The following is a 15,699-nucleotide window of genomic DNA, read 5'->3' on the forward strand; positions in this document are numbered from 1 at the left end:
ACACTGAAGGTGGAGGGGTTTCAAGAGGACACTATGGCAGAAAAGCCAGCTCTAGTTGGCAAAAATGAGGTAGTTCAATAGGCTCTACGCTCCAAATAGTTGTTCTCTCTGGTGATACAGCAACAGAAAGTATTCCTGCTGTGCAGACCCGGAGCTGCTGCCGACTCATCCCTGAGACTGCTCACGTACCTGAGAACACAGTGCAGGAATGAGGGCCTTAGATTAAGATACACAAAAATACAAAACCAGAATATTTATATTATGAAAAAAAAAGTTAAAATGCACAAGATACGTCCTTTGCACACAGCTAGTGCAGTTGGCATCCTGGAGAAAGTGGGACCCAAGGTACAGTCATCCAAGGGAGCAAATAAATAAAATTGCATTGGCCCAGAATGGGGTAGGAGTGGGCTTAGAAGCAGCAGGTCTGCAGCTGTTCCCTCAATCACCCCTTCTGCCTATCATCACAGCCCACTGCTTGGGACAGTTGTCAGCACTCTGTCCCAGGAGGGGGTTATGAGGAGACAGGATGTGGAAAACCCTGGCTTACCCCTGAGATATTTCCTCCTACAGAAGGTAGTGGCTTGTGGGTTGGGTCCATCAATCTGGTCTCATGCTTAATCTTTTCACTCTGGCATGGGAAATATTATTCCATATCCTTTAAAACAACTTCCCTATCCAGGCCACTTTCAGAAGCTGGAGATTCTGGGGGTGGAGACTCAGATAAAGCATGCAGGAAGGATTACCCCCAAAGCCCTCACGTGCATTTGGGTAGAGCATGATTGGAGTTTCTTTGCCTCACCCCTTCCCTCCACCAAGAGTGAAGAGGGGGTGACGCTGTAGACCCCGGCCTGAGATATACGGCAGTGCCAGCTGCCCCGTACCCACCCTGTCCCCCCTTTCTCCACTCTGCCGATGGATGCCTGTTCCTCAAAACTTCCTGATCACACACGGATAGCCCCCACCCACTGTGGCTCAATTCTGGGCCTCGGGGAGCATGGCAGGGCTGTGGATCTCTTCTTCCTCCTGCCGAAAGTAGGCTGGCTTTCCCTGGGAGCTGGGAGCTTGCTGGGCCTTCAGCGGACGCGAGGCTACCATACGGTTGATGCTCTGGCAGAAGTGGCACTCTTTGGGCTGGGGTGGCCGTTTGCATTCCTTGGCATGATGGTCTAGACCTCCGCAGTTGCAGCAGCTATCTCCCTTTGATCTGCGTTTCTGCATGTTCTTCCATTTGGGCCGCCTCTCACTCCCAGTGCAGGACACCCCACCAGGGCCGGTGACTCGGAGAGATTCCAGGCCCTTGGCAGACTTCTTAAAGGTGAACTCTACGGCCTCACCCTCCTTCAGGCTCCGGAAGCCCTCCATGTGCAGCTTACTCTGGTGCACAAAGACATCCGCCGGGGTGAGGGTGGGGTCGAGTGTGACCCCGGACAGGAAGCCGAATCCCATGCGCACGTTGAACCACTTGCAGATGCCGGCTCTGCGCAGCAGCTGCGGCTCCTCGGCTGCCCGGGCCGCGTCCTCCTGCGCCTCCTCTGGCCACCTGCAAACTGCTGGTCTGACACAGAGCTCATGGTAGTCGGCTGAGCCCGCGTGGCCCCGGGCCCCAGGTCGGCGGGCTGCTGGCCCCAGAGAAGTCCGGAGGCAAAGGGCAAAAAATGAATTTTGAGTGTATGAAAAGGATAGTAAGTGGGAAAGGTCATGAATGTTATCCAAATAGGCTAACGTTGCATAGTGATTTATTTATAACTGGCACTCAAGTTTCCCAGTGTGACCTCCCAAGAGTGTCTACAATTTGCATCCTGTTGAACTCGACTAGCGTCAGCACCCCACTCTCCTCCTTCCCCACCCTGTCCTTTCTCTCCAGAGGCTGGGCTCTCAACAACGGAAGCACAGCGTCTGAGGCATCCCATCAGAGTTTAACACCCATGCTTCCAGGCTACAGTCACCACTCAAAAGGGTTTCTCCATCCTTTAAGACTCAACCCAAGGAGTCTTCCAAGGCCTTTTAGCTTTAGCTAATTTCTTCTTTCACACTCCCTTAAAAGATTTGTCATTTGGGGGGACATATTACTTTTTCTTCCTAGTAAATTATGATCTATTAAAGTAGAGGATTTTCTTTATTATAATCTTTAATGACCAGACAAACCAGTGTACTGCACAGTGTGCTTAATACCAATTGAATTGCAGCAAATGTGCCCAATAAATTGTACAAATTTGTAACAAGCTTGGTTCATAGCATTTTGCAGCAATTATAAGGACCAAAATCATCCTTGAGGATCTGCATTCTTGCAAAAGGTATAAAACACAGTAAGCTTCAGACGAAACAGGACATGACAGAGCTGTATCCCAGGACTATTCATGGAACAGAGTGGATTTCTGTCCTTTGTTTTTCTGCATTACAATGTTCATGCCGGCTTAAAAAATAACATTTTTGGCCATTTTTCAGTTTGATGAATTTGAGCTAATGGATGAAAAAGTGACTGTCAGAGACAGAGAGATGGAAAGCACAGTGTTCTCAATATGAAAAGCCTTTCCAAGTGACGCTGGCATCCGAGCTGAAGCAAATGCTACTCACACACACAACGTATTCATTAACAGTGTTGAGTGAAAAGTATAACTAAAGCCAATAATATCATTTGCTCCCATTTGCTGAGCAAATCTGTATATTAACTAGGATGGTGTCTCCTGCTTCTCTTCTATTTCACACTCCTGACTCATGTAATTAAAATATAGCAGGCCGTTGATACACAGGAAGGAGTGTCTGTATTAAAAATACCTTTTCATAATCAAATTTAAGCACTCATCTTATTTATGATCTGTCTACCTTAATAAATCTACTAATACTTCATTTTAAAAGCCATATAAAGCTCTATTAACCCATCTTTACACACTTTAATTTAAAGTGACGGGCTATTCATAATTATTTTCCCATTCATTTATTCAATAAATATTCTAAATATCTACTACATGCTAAGCAACATATTTAAAGCTGTGGATATAAAAATGAATAGTTTAAGGTTACAGTCCCTGTAGGGGAAACAGACAGGAAAATAAAATAACGCCATACTGCACGTCCCCCCGCTGCAGGACACCAGGTACAGCAAATACAAAAGAGGGAGTCTTCACCTTAACCTGGGAGGACTTCTGAGAAAACATAAGAAATAAGAGAAAAGCTTAAAAAGGGCAATGTTTACCAAAGATCAAGTGCAGGTGTGATTTTCAAGTGAATTTCTGACCTAGCGGGAGGGAAGTTCTGGCCTGGCTGCTCAACGAACAGGACTCTGACTCCATGACTTTGCCCACTCAGGTCACAGCTGATAAGGCATCTCACATGACATATAAGCAAGTACAATGTGGTGTGCACAATCTGCTGAGCCAGTGCAGTTCCCTCTCTGGGATTTCACCTGGGTAACGACAGACTGGGGCAGGTAGAGGTGGGAGCTGAAGGGGAAAGTCATTACAGAGAAAAGGTCAAAGGCACATGCATGTTGAAGATGCAAGGAAGCAGGAAACCTGAATAAACACAGGAGGTAACTGGTAGCACCACAAAGGTAGAGGGATCTTGGTCTGCCAACAGAAACAAATGTTCCAGGGCAAGACCAAGGCCACGTGGTCCAGGAAAGCCAGAAGGTGGGCATCCCCAGAGCTGCCTTTGGTTCCTGACAGTGAGGCTGTGAGGTCCACTCATGCACCCAGGAGACCCCCTTTCCTGTTCCCTCTGCATGTGTATCCTCACTCCCCTCTACTTGAGTTAGTTTGACTGGGTAACGGTTCCTTGAGCCTTCTCCAAACAGATGGTGTATTAGTGTTCTGAGTTATGGAACACACTGCCCATGCTCCCTGGCTTTTACTGTTTTACAATGTGTCCAATTTACAAATATGAGAATGCCTTCCTCTGACCCTCAGTGGATCTTTATCTTACTTTAGGGTAAATAAATCATGTTTTAGACATTGCACTGAACAAATTCAATTTGTCTTCGTGAAAAATAGCACTTGGAAAATGGGCAACACAGTGTACTGATTAAGAGCGTGGGCTTGGGGCTTCCCTGGTGGCGCAGTGGTTGAGAGTCCGCCTACCAATGCAGGGGACACGGGTTCGTGCCCCGGTCCGGGAAGATCCCACATGTCGCGGAGCAGCTGGGCCCGTGAGCCATGGCCGCTGAGCCTGCGCGTCCGGAGCTGTGCTCCGCAACGGGAGAGGCCACAGCAGTGAGAGGCCCGCGTACCACCAAAAAAAAAAAAAAAAAAGAGCGTGGGCTCAAGAGCCAGACTCCCTGCGACCCTATCCCAGCTTCATCACTCACTAACGGCGTGACCTTGGACAAGTTACTGCACTTCGTGGAGCCTCCTACTCCCCATCTGTAAAATATGGGTAACAGTGGTACCTACCTCATAGGGGTTTTATGGGGATTATACAGGAAAATTTTAAAATTCTGTACAAGTTTTTATTAAACAAGTAGACATTCATTTCTTAAATAATCACAAATACAGTGGTTTGAATTTTGTAATTTTGATGAATGGCAAGAGAAAGAGAAGTTAGGGGATCTACTAAACACAGATATAGCTAGCTATAATTTATCAAGGACCTATCATGTGCCCAGCACTGACCGAGTACTTGACATCCATCATCTCATGAATGTGGTCTGCACAAAACTGTCAAATGTATTTGACAATTCACAAACACATATTGAAAGCCGACTGCATACCAAGCACTGGGTCATGCCTACAAAGATGAATAGAACGTAATCCCTGCTCCTGAGAAGTTCCCGGCACGGCTGGAGTGCTGAAACTGGGTCAGGCAACCTCGCATCGACTTTGGTTCAATCATCTGCAAAATGAGGATGTGTGAGCAAGTGACTCCTTAGGTTCCTACTTCATCTAATGATGAATAATTTCACACTCACTGGACTAAGAGATCATGCCACCTATTGAAAATCCCCAAGCCTTTTAAGTTTTTCCACTCAGTGACCACTTGTGCTAAATGATAGTGTAGACGATCAATACTGCAGTATTTGGGGAGGTCTTCTGAGGCCGAGGTATCTGGATTGGGCTGCTGGAATGCTTTGTCAGAAGCATCAGCCCTCTAGAGAGTGAGATCTCACATGGTCAAGGCGAAGTTCAAAAGACAAAACTGTAGTGTTCAAACAGGAAGATGTCTTGCAGTCCTCAAGGACACCTGCTTCAATGCATTCATTTCTTTACTGAGCCCCAGAGGGAAAAGGTGATGTCGTTCATGGCCCGCTAGGTGTCCGGTTCCTTGACACTTGTCCTAGGGCTTTCTGCACTGCCCAACGATACATCACACAGATTAATAAACCAGGCTTCACACTCAGACTGCTTGGATTCAAATCCCTACTCTGCCACTTTTTAGCTTTGTGATCCCAAATCCAGTTATTGAGCCTCTCTCCTCCCTGTGAAGTTGCTATCTAGCCACTTAAGGATTAAGTTACATAATACTTATAACTTGCTATGGCATAGAGTCCGGTGCAAAATGAGCCTTCAGTAAATGATGATGATGATGGTGATGGTGGTGATGATAATAGCAAACACTAACATAAGGCACTTACTGTGTGCCAAGCTCCATTTCTAAGCACTTTACATGCATCACCTCATTTATTCTTCATAACAATCCTATGAACAGGTAGGTATTGCTATTACTCCCAGTCTATCGCAGCACAGAGAGGTTGTAAAATTTGCCAAAGTAAGTAGCAGAACCTAGATGTGTACCTAGAGCATGCGTCCAGAGTCTGAGCCCCTAACCACTGCCATGTGGTATGGGGTCTCCCGTGACTTTCTGTCGCCGGCACAGACTCTTCCTACGGGTGAGTGGCTGCTATACGTACACGCCTAACGTGCATTAACTCATGGAGTCTACACACCAACCTATGCCACAGATAGTATTATTAAGTTTATATTAAATGTTTACATAAACATAACAAGGGGCTAAAACAAAAGGTGAAGGCAGTGAAGGGAGAGGGGCATCGGCTGTAGTGCAAAGAGAACTGAGTTAAGGACTGAAAAGCCAGCACTACTGCAAACTACTCCAGGCAGGAAATGTCAGTGGATGTCTCGGCTGGGAGGGAAATGTGTGATCGGAGGACACAGGGTGGGTAACGAAGATGATGAACCATTCTGGCAGCTTCAGAGTTTTGTTGAAAAGCCAGGTCATTGTAGCAGTTAGCAGGAGCAGGTAAAGTGTGGTGGAAAGGGATGGGCTTTGAAGTCAAGCACCCGTTCTTTGACTTACTAGCTCTGTCTTCTAGGAAGCCACTCAACTTCTCTGAGCCTTGGGTTTTATTCTACTAAATGGAGATTATAATACCTAATTTGTAGAGTTGTTTGGAAAATTAAAAGAGAGATTTTTTAACTGCCAAGCACAGTGACTGGCACAGAACACACTTAATAAATTCTAGTCCTCTTGTAAAGTACAGTGTGTGATAAACTAGGACAGGTTAACCTACAGGTGTTTACAACATAGGTAAACCAAACACTCCTTCAAGTAGGGAAAAATAATAGAGAAGAGTAGGAGAGAATAATGCTGTCCTGCTTAATAATGAACACCATAATAATCTGCTGAAAGCAGAGGAGAGAAAATTCATTTTTCTTCTGATTTACATTTGGGACAAAGAAAACTTGGTTGGATGTTTTAGCAGATTGTTATAATGTAAAGACTCTTCCAGCATATACCCCTGGGGATGGCAGAAAATGTAAGTCTGACAGAAAAGAAAATTTTGGATGTCCGATCTTGGATAAATTGCCAAGTTCTCAGAAACACTTTCAGATGATGTCACTGTCTTGGTTTGTCATTACTCAGAGGGTTTGATTACAGTGTGAGATTTTCCAAATTATCAAACATTCCAGGTGTACAAAATGATCACCGTTTCCTATTGACAATCCTTGCATAAAGTGCTTAACTGTTGTCACATTGATTTCCTATGTTCGTTCACCCCACCATCACCAAGGTAACATTGGTTAATACCTCACTCTTTCCCAAGATCTTCACTATCAGTAAATTATTATTTGTGGAAAAGAATTATAATTCTAAAAGAATGTGTATTATACTGTAATTGACAGAGAATATGCTTTTAACGTACAGGGAAAGACCAATTTTCTGACACTTCAGCTCTATTTGCTTCAAAGCATTACTGCTATAAAGCACCAATTATGGCTAACCATGGCATTATTCTCACTTTAGTAAGTAGTTGGTTTCGTAAAGCTTTAAGAACTCTCAACTGTGGCAATCAATTTAGTTAACTACAGGAAATGGCCTATTTCATAGAGATTATGACCTTAATATCATATTGCTCCCCAAGCTCCCATACATTCACAGTGAACTGTCACTCAGTATACATTTACATAGACCTCTCACTATTAAGCCTGACAGATAAAGCACACTCGAGAAGCCATATCTGTATCATATCACGGTTGTCAGGGTTTGACTTCATATTCTCCACCACATCCACCCTCAATTCTTTCGGGTTCTATAAATTAACTTTACCCCAAACTAGCTAAAAACAAAAAGAGCCCCAAACAGGGAATTAGGGGGATTCACGAGTCCCAGCTAAGTTCCCGTGGGAAGGTAATGAATTCTATCCTGTTTTATTTTGGTCCTACCATCCAACCATCTCACCAGCCAGAACCCGGAGGCATTCCAGAGTGTCTTCCAAACCCTCAACTCTTATATCCAAGCAGTAGTTGAGGTGTGTTGCTTCCATCTTTTAAATGTTTTCTGAATCTTTACTCTCCATTCTACTGCCCTAACTTCAGTCTTCTCCTATTTCATATTACAATACAGAAGGTTTTATACTTTAAAGCTTTTGAAATACAAAATAAAAACATCACAGAACATGCATATCGACAAAAGACAACTATGGGCCCTTGGATTTAAGACCAAACAGACTCAGGACACCTTTTAGAGGCCCAAACTCTGAGAAACTTCCTCCATTATATTGCATCCTCACCTGAGCAAGCATCTAGACTACAATTCTGATCACATCTTTCTCTCTCTGCTGCTTGACATACTTCTCTGAAGTTTGCTTGTCTATAAAGTTAAGTCCAAGTGCAAAAAGTGTTTACCTACTCTGATTCAGAAGTAGAAGCTGACGTGCTCCAATAGTCGAGAACATATTATCTTAGACCCCTACAATCCCATGGAAATTGACCTGTATCATCTTCCAAACTTAATATTGCAATACAGAAGCTTAGTTTCCTAGAGTTTACTGCAAGTGTTAAAAAGTGAGCCATTCTCCATCATTAAAAAGCCTACCAATAATAAATGCTGGAGAAGGTGTGGAGAAAAGGAAACCCTGCTACACTGTGGGTGGGAATGTAAGTTGGTACAGACACTATGGAGAACAGTATGGAGGTCCAGCAAAAAATTAAAAATAGGGTCACCATATGATCCAGCTACTCCTGGGCATATATCCAGACAAAACTATAAGTCAAAAAGATACGTGTGCCCCTATGTTCATAGCAGCACTATTTAAAATAGCTAAGACATGGAAACAACCTAAATGTCCACTGACAGATGAATGGATAAATAAGATGTACATATATACAATGGAATACCACCAAACCTTAGAAAAGAATGAAAGAATGTCATTTGCAGCAACATGGATGGATCTAGAGATTATAATACTAAGTGATGTCAGAAAGAGAAAGACAAATACCATATATTATCACTTATATGTGGAATTTAAAATATGACGGCAATGAACCTATCTATGAAACAGAAAAAGACTCACAGACGTAGAGAACAGACTTGTGGTTGTCAAGGGGAAGGGAGTCGGGGACGGATGGACTGGAGTTAGCAGATGCAAACTAGTATAAACAGAATGTATATAGAATGGATACAAAACAAGGTCCTACTGTATAGCACAGGGAACTATATTCATATCCTGTGATAAACCACAATGGAAAAGAATATAAAAAAGAACATATATATATGTATAACTGAATCTCTTTGCTCTACTGCAGAAATTAACACAACAGTGTAAATCAACCATACTTCAATAAAAAAAAATGAGCCATTCTGATGCATTGTTTCTAACCATGGTTTATAGAATCCTCAGGAGTCAAGTACCAACAGCACCTCCCATGAGTGATGAATGGAGGCCCACGGAAAAGAGATGCAGCCCTTGCTATTCTCAAAGTTCACTCTGCCTGGGAAACACACATACAAAGTATTATCTGGAGTGATCAGTATAATAATAAATACATTAATGGGGCTACAGAAGCATGAAGGAGGGGTTGTACCAGGCACAAAAGATGGAGAAAAGCAGCCCAAGAAGAAGAAATGACCTGAGTAATGGCAAGAAAGTCTATCTATGCACAGGGTGTTAAGGATAAAAATAAACTTTATAATTCAGGAAAGGCATATATTTGGATTTTCTATTCTATTTTGAATTTTCACATGAAAACCTTACTCTTAATTGTGTTATGGTCACGTTTCCTTAGGAAACAGGAGTTCTTTTTACTGCCAATGTAATTACTTACGTCTGCCATCACAAGAGGAAAAGCAAGTGTTTTCAGGGCAGCAGATTACTGCCCACTATGCCATCACTAATAAGAGAAATTATAATATTTGTACTGTTATAATCTCCAGAAAAGCTCTAAGGAAAAACCTCAGAGGAACTCCAGAAATCATTTTGCCAGGATTTTCTTTTCATTTGAACTTCAACAAGTAAATGTCCAATCTGTAGAGTGGTCCTAAGTGCAAGAAATTCTTCAAAGAAGCATAACCACAAATTCTTTTAAAAAAATGTAACATGGCTACACTCTCGTTTCCATCCTACCCAAGCAGTAGGAAAGAGAACTGCCATCCTGAAAATTGAGGAAATGCCCCATGAACCATAGTAATGAGCTACCAGGTGGAAACAGACAGTGAAAATTCTTAGATAATCCCCAAAGACTAATTTTACTCTGATGTTTCAATCCCTACCTCACAAAAACTTTCTTAATCACCATTAAAATTTGGAAAAACTTACTACTTTGGACTCTATCACATCTTTCTCCTTGGATTATTTACTCAAAGTACTCGTAAGCTACAGATTACAGAAACACAGTTATCAAAATAGAAGGAAAGCATACGCGATGGATCATAAAGGAAGGAAAATGCCGCAAAAGTGGATTACCAGCCTCTGAAGAATTGAGATCTAAAAGAAGTCAATCCCCACATGTAATCTGAACAGCAATGTTTTTTCACCAAGATACCAGCGTACAGGTTATTTGAATCCTATTGCCATCACTTTCCACATTTCTTTTTCTTGCCCCATGCTTTCCCTTCCCCCAAGGAAAGCTAAAGAAAACCATGTGGTTTTACTTACAATCGTGAAGTTCATGACTTTGAGAATCCAGATGGTCATGGCCAAGTTCACCAGTATTAAAATCATCAGGAGTAGGACAAAGAAATACAGGCATCTTTTCCGCCAGCCATAAATCCCCACTTTGTATACCTGTGGTCCCTCGGAGCTGGGCATGGTGCTCCGGTGGTGGGTGTACTGTTCCTGAGGCATCTGAAATAAATGAGGTGAGAGAGAAGCACTCACATTAAACTGCTCAGAGAGAGAGAGGAAAAAAAAAAGAATGGAAAAAAATCAACTGATGAAGAGATATGGCTGACTGCTGTCTATGTGTTTCCACCCTCCTGACAACTCTAAAAAAATCTGCTTCCCCTGGACAAAAGTGGCTCCTCTAGAGGCTTGCATGAGCTCTCCCGTTTCACGCAGACATCTCTCATGATATGCACTGAGACAGCCACATATATATATCACAGGAGGAGAGGGACCCGTAGGAAGCCATTTTCCAAATGATTCTTAGAATTCCAACATCTTTGTGAGGGAGACAAAGTCCTCAGGGTGAAATTTAGAATTCACCTGAGAAAATAAATTAACCCCAGCAGTTCTTCATGGTGGTATACTACTACTGCTTAGCAACTGATTTGGGGGAGGGGGGAGGTAAAATGATCTCAAACGCAATCATTCTGTATTGCCAACAAGTTAGTGGCAAAAGTAACAAGTTTGATCTTCCCTCCATTCCAGAGTTCAAAGGGGTGCTGATGGGCACACAGATTAAGCCTCACTTGACTCAGGGATCCTCAAAAGGTGATAGATAGCCTGTGCTTAAATGCTTCCCTTGACAGAGATCTCACTACCCTTTTCGAGTGGTCCTTATGAGTTAGACAATTCTAATTGTTATCAACACATTTATTTAATAAACATAAAAGAGGCTCAAAGTCAAGTAAGGTGTGCACGTGCCTTCCAGGAGCTTGCAGGCTAATGGGGAGAACAAACTAGTTAAACAGTGATAATAGCAGAGTGAGATAAATTAGAAAAAAAATCTGCCAATATTAAGTAATATTCGAATCCCCTTTAAAGTAAGGAAGCTTTCCCAAACCCCCGCTGTTGACACAAATTATCTTTATACTGGCACTGCTAATTAGGGACCAACACAAATCTAAGTAAACTTATCACTTCTATAAAATTCTCCAACCAAAACAAATTTTAAAATTAAATACAAACAAAGCTGCCAACGCGTATCATTCAAAGTGGGAAATAACTGACTACTGAGAAGAATGATGACTTGCAAAACTAAACAGCATAATGTGGTACCAAGGCCTTTAGCACAGCATCTTCTGAGCACAGCAACCCTCCTCTGCCGTGAGCCAGGTGACAACATGGCCTCCACTGCTTTTCTCTTTTCAAATGACTGCACAAGCTTTATTTTGGGATTTTTACTTCATTTGGCCCTCACGTAGGCAGACTGCATTCTCTAGGAATGAGGTCTGTCTCTGCTTATTTTCATCTTAGTCAATAGCACTTACATTAGTGATATATGGTGCCAGAGGGACCATGGTGACAAACAAAATGTAGGCCCTAAAATCATACCCTTGGTTATGAGGTCATCTTCCAGATGGTTCAGAATATACTTATTGTACGGTTTTTAGATAATCACTAAAATGCACACATAAAATCTAAAAATCCCCCAGAGGACTCATGGCCTTTAGGCATCAGTGGAATTCCATTTGAAAAACCAAGTAAATTCTTACTTAAGGTCAACTCAAATGCTCAGTGAAGATCTACATACATCTATGTCATTGTAAACACTCCACTAGCACCAAAATCAGGCCCTAATATGAGTATGTGTTCGAACATATGTGAGTGGAATGAATACGTGAAAAAAATGAATGCATAAATGATGAATGAATGAATGATTTCCCATCCACTATGAAATCTGCTGCCATCTGGGTGTGTACAAAAGTCCAAGCCAAACACCAGGGGGAACTTCTTGTTTGTGTTCTTGCAAATTTCCACTTCAGTCTCCCAAAGCCCTGGCTTCCCAACCAAGCACTGAGCTTCACACTATGAAGGGATCTCAGTTGTATTACTCAGCCCCTTACAATTCTGCAGACCAGAGCTGTGTTGTAACAACACGAAAACACAGCAATGTCATCTCTCACTGACCTTTTCACCCACCAAGATCAATAAGAAGGGAAAATAAATGTCTTACTAGTCTGAAGGAAATTAGGCCTTTCTTTTCCATTAAATCATATTGTGTAAATTAAGGAAATAATCACAAAATCTTAGAATCCTATCTGCAAGGTCCTTTGATTCTAATCAATTAATTCTATGAGTCAGCTGACTTAAGACTAGAGAAGCTGACACACTTGTGCACGGCTCCAGGGTTTGTGGCAGGGCAAGGACAAGAATTGTAGTCTTTGACCCTTGCAGGTGTGAAGAACAGTGAGAAATTCTTGACAAATGAGTGTACAGAAGCTAGCGATATTGCCAGCACACCAGGTGCCTTTTCTCTGACATTTATCCCAACCGATGGGGGCATTACATAATTTAGCTATAAAATGGAAATGACATGGTCAATAAATATTTATCAGGCTGTGGATATGGACATCATACGTGTGATTTTTTTTTCATACACAGATTTGAACTTGACAGATGCAATGATTATCTCCACTCGGATTTTGCGATCCTGATGTACATCAGAGGAAGCTGTGGAGCTTTTAAACCATCTACACTCAGGTTAATTAAATAATCATCAAAAGGAATTTTTTTAAAAAGTCCCCCAGATAATCCTAAAGTGTAGACAAGGTTGCATACCACTGATCTAGAATAATGTCTCAACCCTGACTATGCAGCAGAACCCCAAACTTTTAACAGATACAAAATCAAATTCTGAGCTCTACAATGGAATTGGAAAGCTCCCCAGGTCATTCCAGGCATTAGGGACAGCTTATCTTAAAATGCCTTTTTTGCTGTTGCTATTATTAAGCCAGATACCTCCCTGGCTGCTGCTGCTGCTTTTTTTTAATTGACTTTTATTGAAGTATAGTTGATTTACAATGTTGTGTTAGTTTCTGTTGCACAGCAAAATGAATCAGTTATACCTTTTTTTTTTTTCCCATAATACAACCATTTCAAGGCAAAAATCTTGAAATAAATTCTAGAGTATAAAGCAGACCAGCAGAGCTCCTTTGCTTAAAGCAAGAGTGAGGGCTTGGCCACCCCTGAAGCACTTCTACAGAACCTTCGGATTCTTAGAAACCACTGACTTTTCCCCCCATGTTAACTGACCAGCTGAGGAGCTCACAGACAGTAAAGGGAAGTAGTGACCTTTCAAGCCACACAGTGAATTAGAAGCTGAGCGGGGATCAGAACCCAGATCCTCTGATACATGGTGCAGTGCCTGATTCTGAATGTCAGGAGGGCTCTTCCACCGGCACCATACTTCCTGCCTACTTTAAGGAATCACATCAAACAAAACATTCCAGTCTGCAATTCAAGGAAGGAAGGAAAGACAGAAGGAGGGAGGGAGGGAGGGAGGAGGCCATGTTGTACAAATGATTATAATACAAAGTGTTGACATCACTTATATGTGGAATCTAAAAAAAAAATGGTACAAATGAACTTATTTACAAAACAGAAACAGAGTCACAGATGTAGAAAACAAGGTTACTGGGGGCGGTGGGGGGGAAAGGGATAAATTGGGAGACTGGGATTGATATATACACACTACTGTATATAAAATAGATAACTAATAAGGAACTACTGTAAAGCAAAGTAATCTATTACTCAGTAGTCTGTAATAACCTATATAGGAAAAGAATCTAAGAAAGAGTGGATATATGTATAACTAATTCACTTTGCTGTATACCTGAAATTAACACAACATTGTAAGTCAACTATACTCCAATAAAATTATTTTAAAAAAAAGAAAAAAGAATACAAAGTGTTGCCAGCCAAACAATATGGTAACAGATACATCTGTTATAAATAATCCTGCTTAGAAAAAGAAAATTTAGATAAGCTGAGTACATTAATTTTTCTAGTCAAAAACAGAAACATGTTGAAATAAGAAAAACTTAAGAGGAAAGACAGACTCCAATCTGTGTTACTTTTTGGTCCTTCCTGGGAGAAATCTGCTGTATAGGGAATAAAGTTGAAGTTTCAGGTCCTCCCTCATCCAAGTCCCTTCCATGGCCCCGGAAGGGGCCCTAGTAGTGTATTAACAGCCATCATACATTTTTGTAAAACTCAACTAAAGTAAGATGAAAAAGACCCCTTTTCACCTTCCCCTTATGTTGCGTGGTTTTGGAGGATTTACATGCATCTTGAAGGTCCGAATAAGAGGCAGTTGAATTGGGGGCTCGCATAGTTCGGGTGCAGTGGTATGTATTTACATGGTTTGCAGACACCTCCCTGTAGAGGTACATTATGCTAGCTCCCCTCGTATAAGAATGTCTTCCAGGAATTCTCCTTCCATCCTTGGCTCCAACTCACCAAGCATGCTGTCATGAAGGTACATGACCACAGGACACATTGCCATGTAAACACGTCATGGTGATGGCCAGCACCAGAAATACGTGGATACTAGAGGAGCCAGAAGCTAGGTGGAAATTTTTTTTCTAATCATCAGTTACGTAAAATTTCAAGTGTAGAATTCAATTCTCATTGACACCCAGTCAAAACAGAAATTCTCTCCTGTCAAGAATATACTCAATGCAGCACAGAAAATAAATGTTCCCCAGTTTTTCTTTTCTTACGGAAATCATGGAAAAGAGAATTAATCAGAATTCTTGTGTTTTCAGGTTGTGTGCACCGTGTGACTGAATTCTGTACATAAAATTGCATGCTTTATGCTTCACAGCTATCAATAATTAAAAAAAAAGTTTTACTGAAATCAGCATAGGAGACAATTATCTTTCTGTTGTCTACAGAGAAAGTGGTAGCACCTTCATATGAAGAGGCAATCGAAGGATATGCCACCAAAAACTGTAGGAAAAGTATGTCAGATACTTAATTAATATTATTTTTTCTGGAGTTTATGATAGGTCAGCTTTTAAAAATTAATAATTTAATTTCCTCATTCTAAGTACATAGTCATGTTTTCTTAACTTGAGTTTGTATTTCTAAATTTTTCAGTTTTTTCCTTAAAACAGCCCCACAAATTGTTCAAGCTTCGGGCTTCACCAAACCTGGAGAGTCCTCTGGTCCCTCCCATAAAGAACCCCAAGCGTACATCAAAACCTCAGTGGAACATCCTCATAAGACGTCACTGCCTAGCTGAGCTCAATGAGAGGTACACTTATCTGTGTTCCACTGGGAGGGATTTTCAGACTTTTGAATGTGTCAGAACCGCCCAGGCAAACAATAAGTGCAATAAATGCAGATTCCTAGGCTTCACGCCA

General features: G+C 41.8%; 1 protein-coding gene and 1 pseudogene across 2 annotated transcripts in view; both read right to left on the reverse strand.

Moving 5' to 3' along the window:
- SGCD (sarcoglycan delta) overlaps positions 1-10,729 on the reverse strand; it is a gene marked incomplete at its 3' end in the record, with an annotated part of 395,556 nt that extends 384,827 nt beyond the window's left edge. Inside the window, exon 1 of the mRNA XM_082837340.1 lies at positions 10,325-10,729. Coding sequence (XP_082693466.1) covers positions 10,325-10,513 — 189 coding nt within the window. The 5' untranslated portion in view covers positions 10,514-10,729. The remainder of the gene's footprint in view (positions 1-10,324) is intronic.
- Positions 973-1,571, reverse strand: LOC309960505 (protein lin-28 homolog A-like; annotated as a pseudogene). Its single transcript has one exon. The product of its transcript is annotated as a protein lin-28 homolog A-like (transcript).
- Positions 10,730-15,699: the final 4,970 nt, after the last annotated feature.

This window comes from Leucopleurus acutus, assembly GCF_964270905.1.
Source record: "Leucopleurus acutus genome assembly, chromosome: 3".
Taxonomy (NCBI): Eukaryota; Metazoa; Chordata; class Mammalia; order Artiodactyla; family Delphinidae; genus Leucopleurus; species Leucopleurus acutus.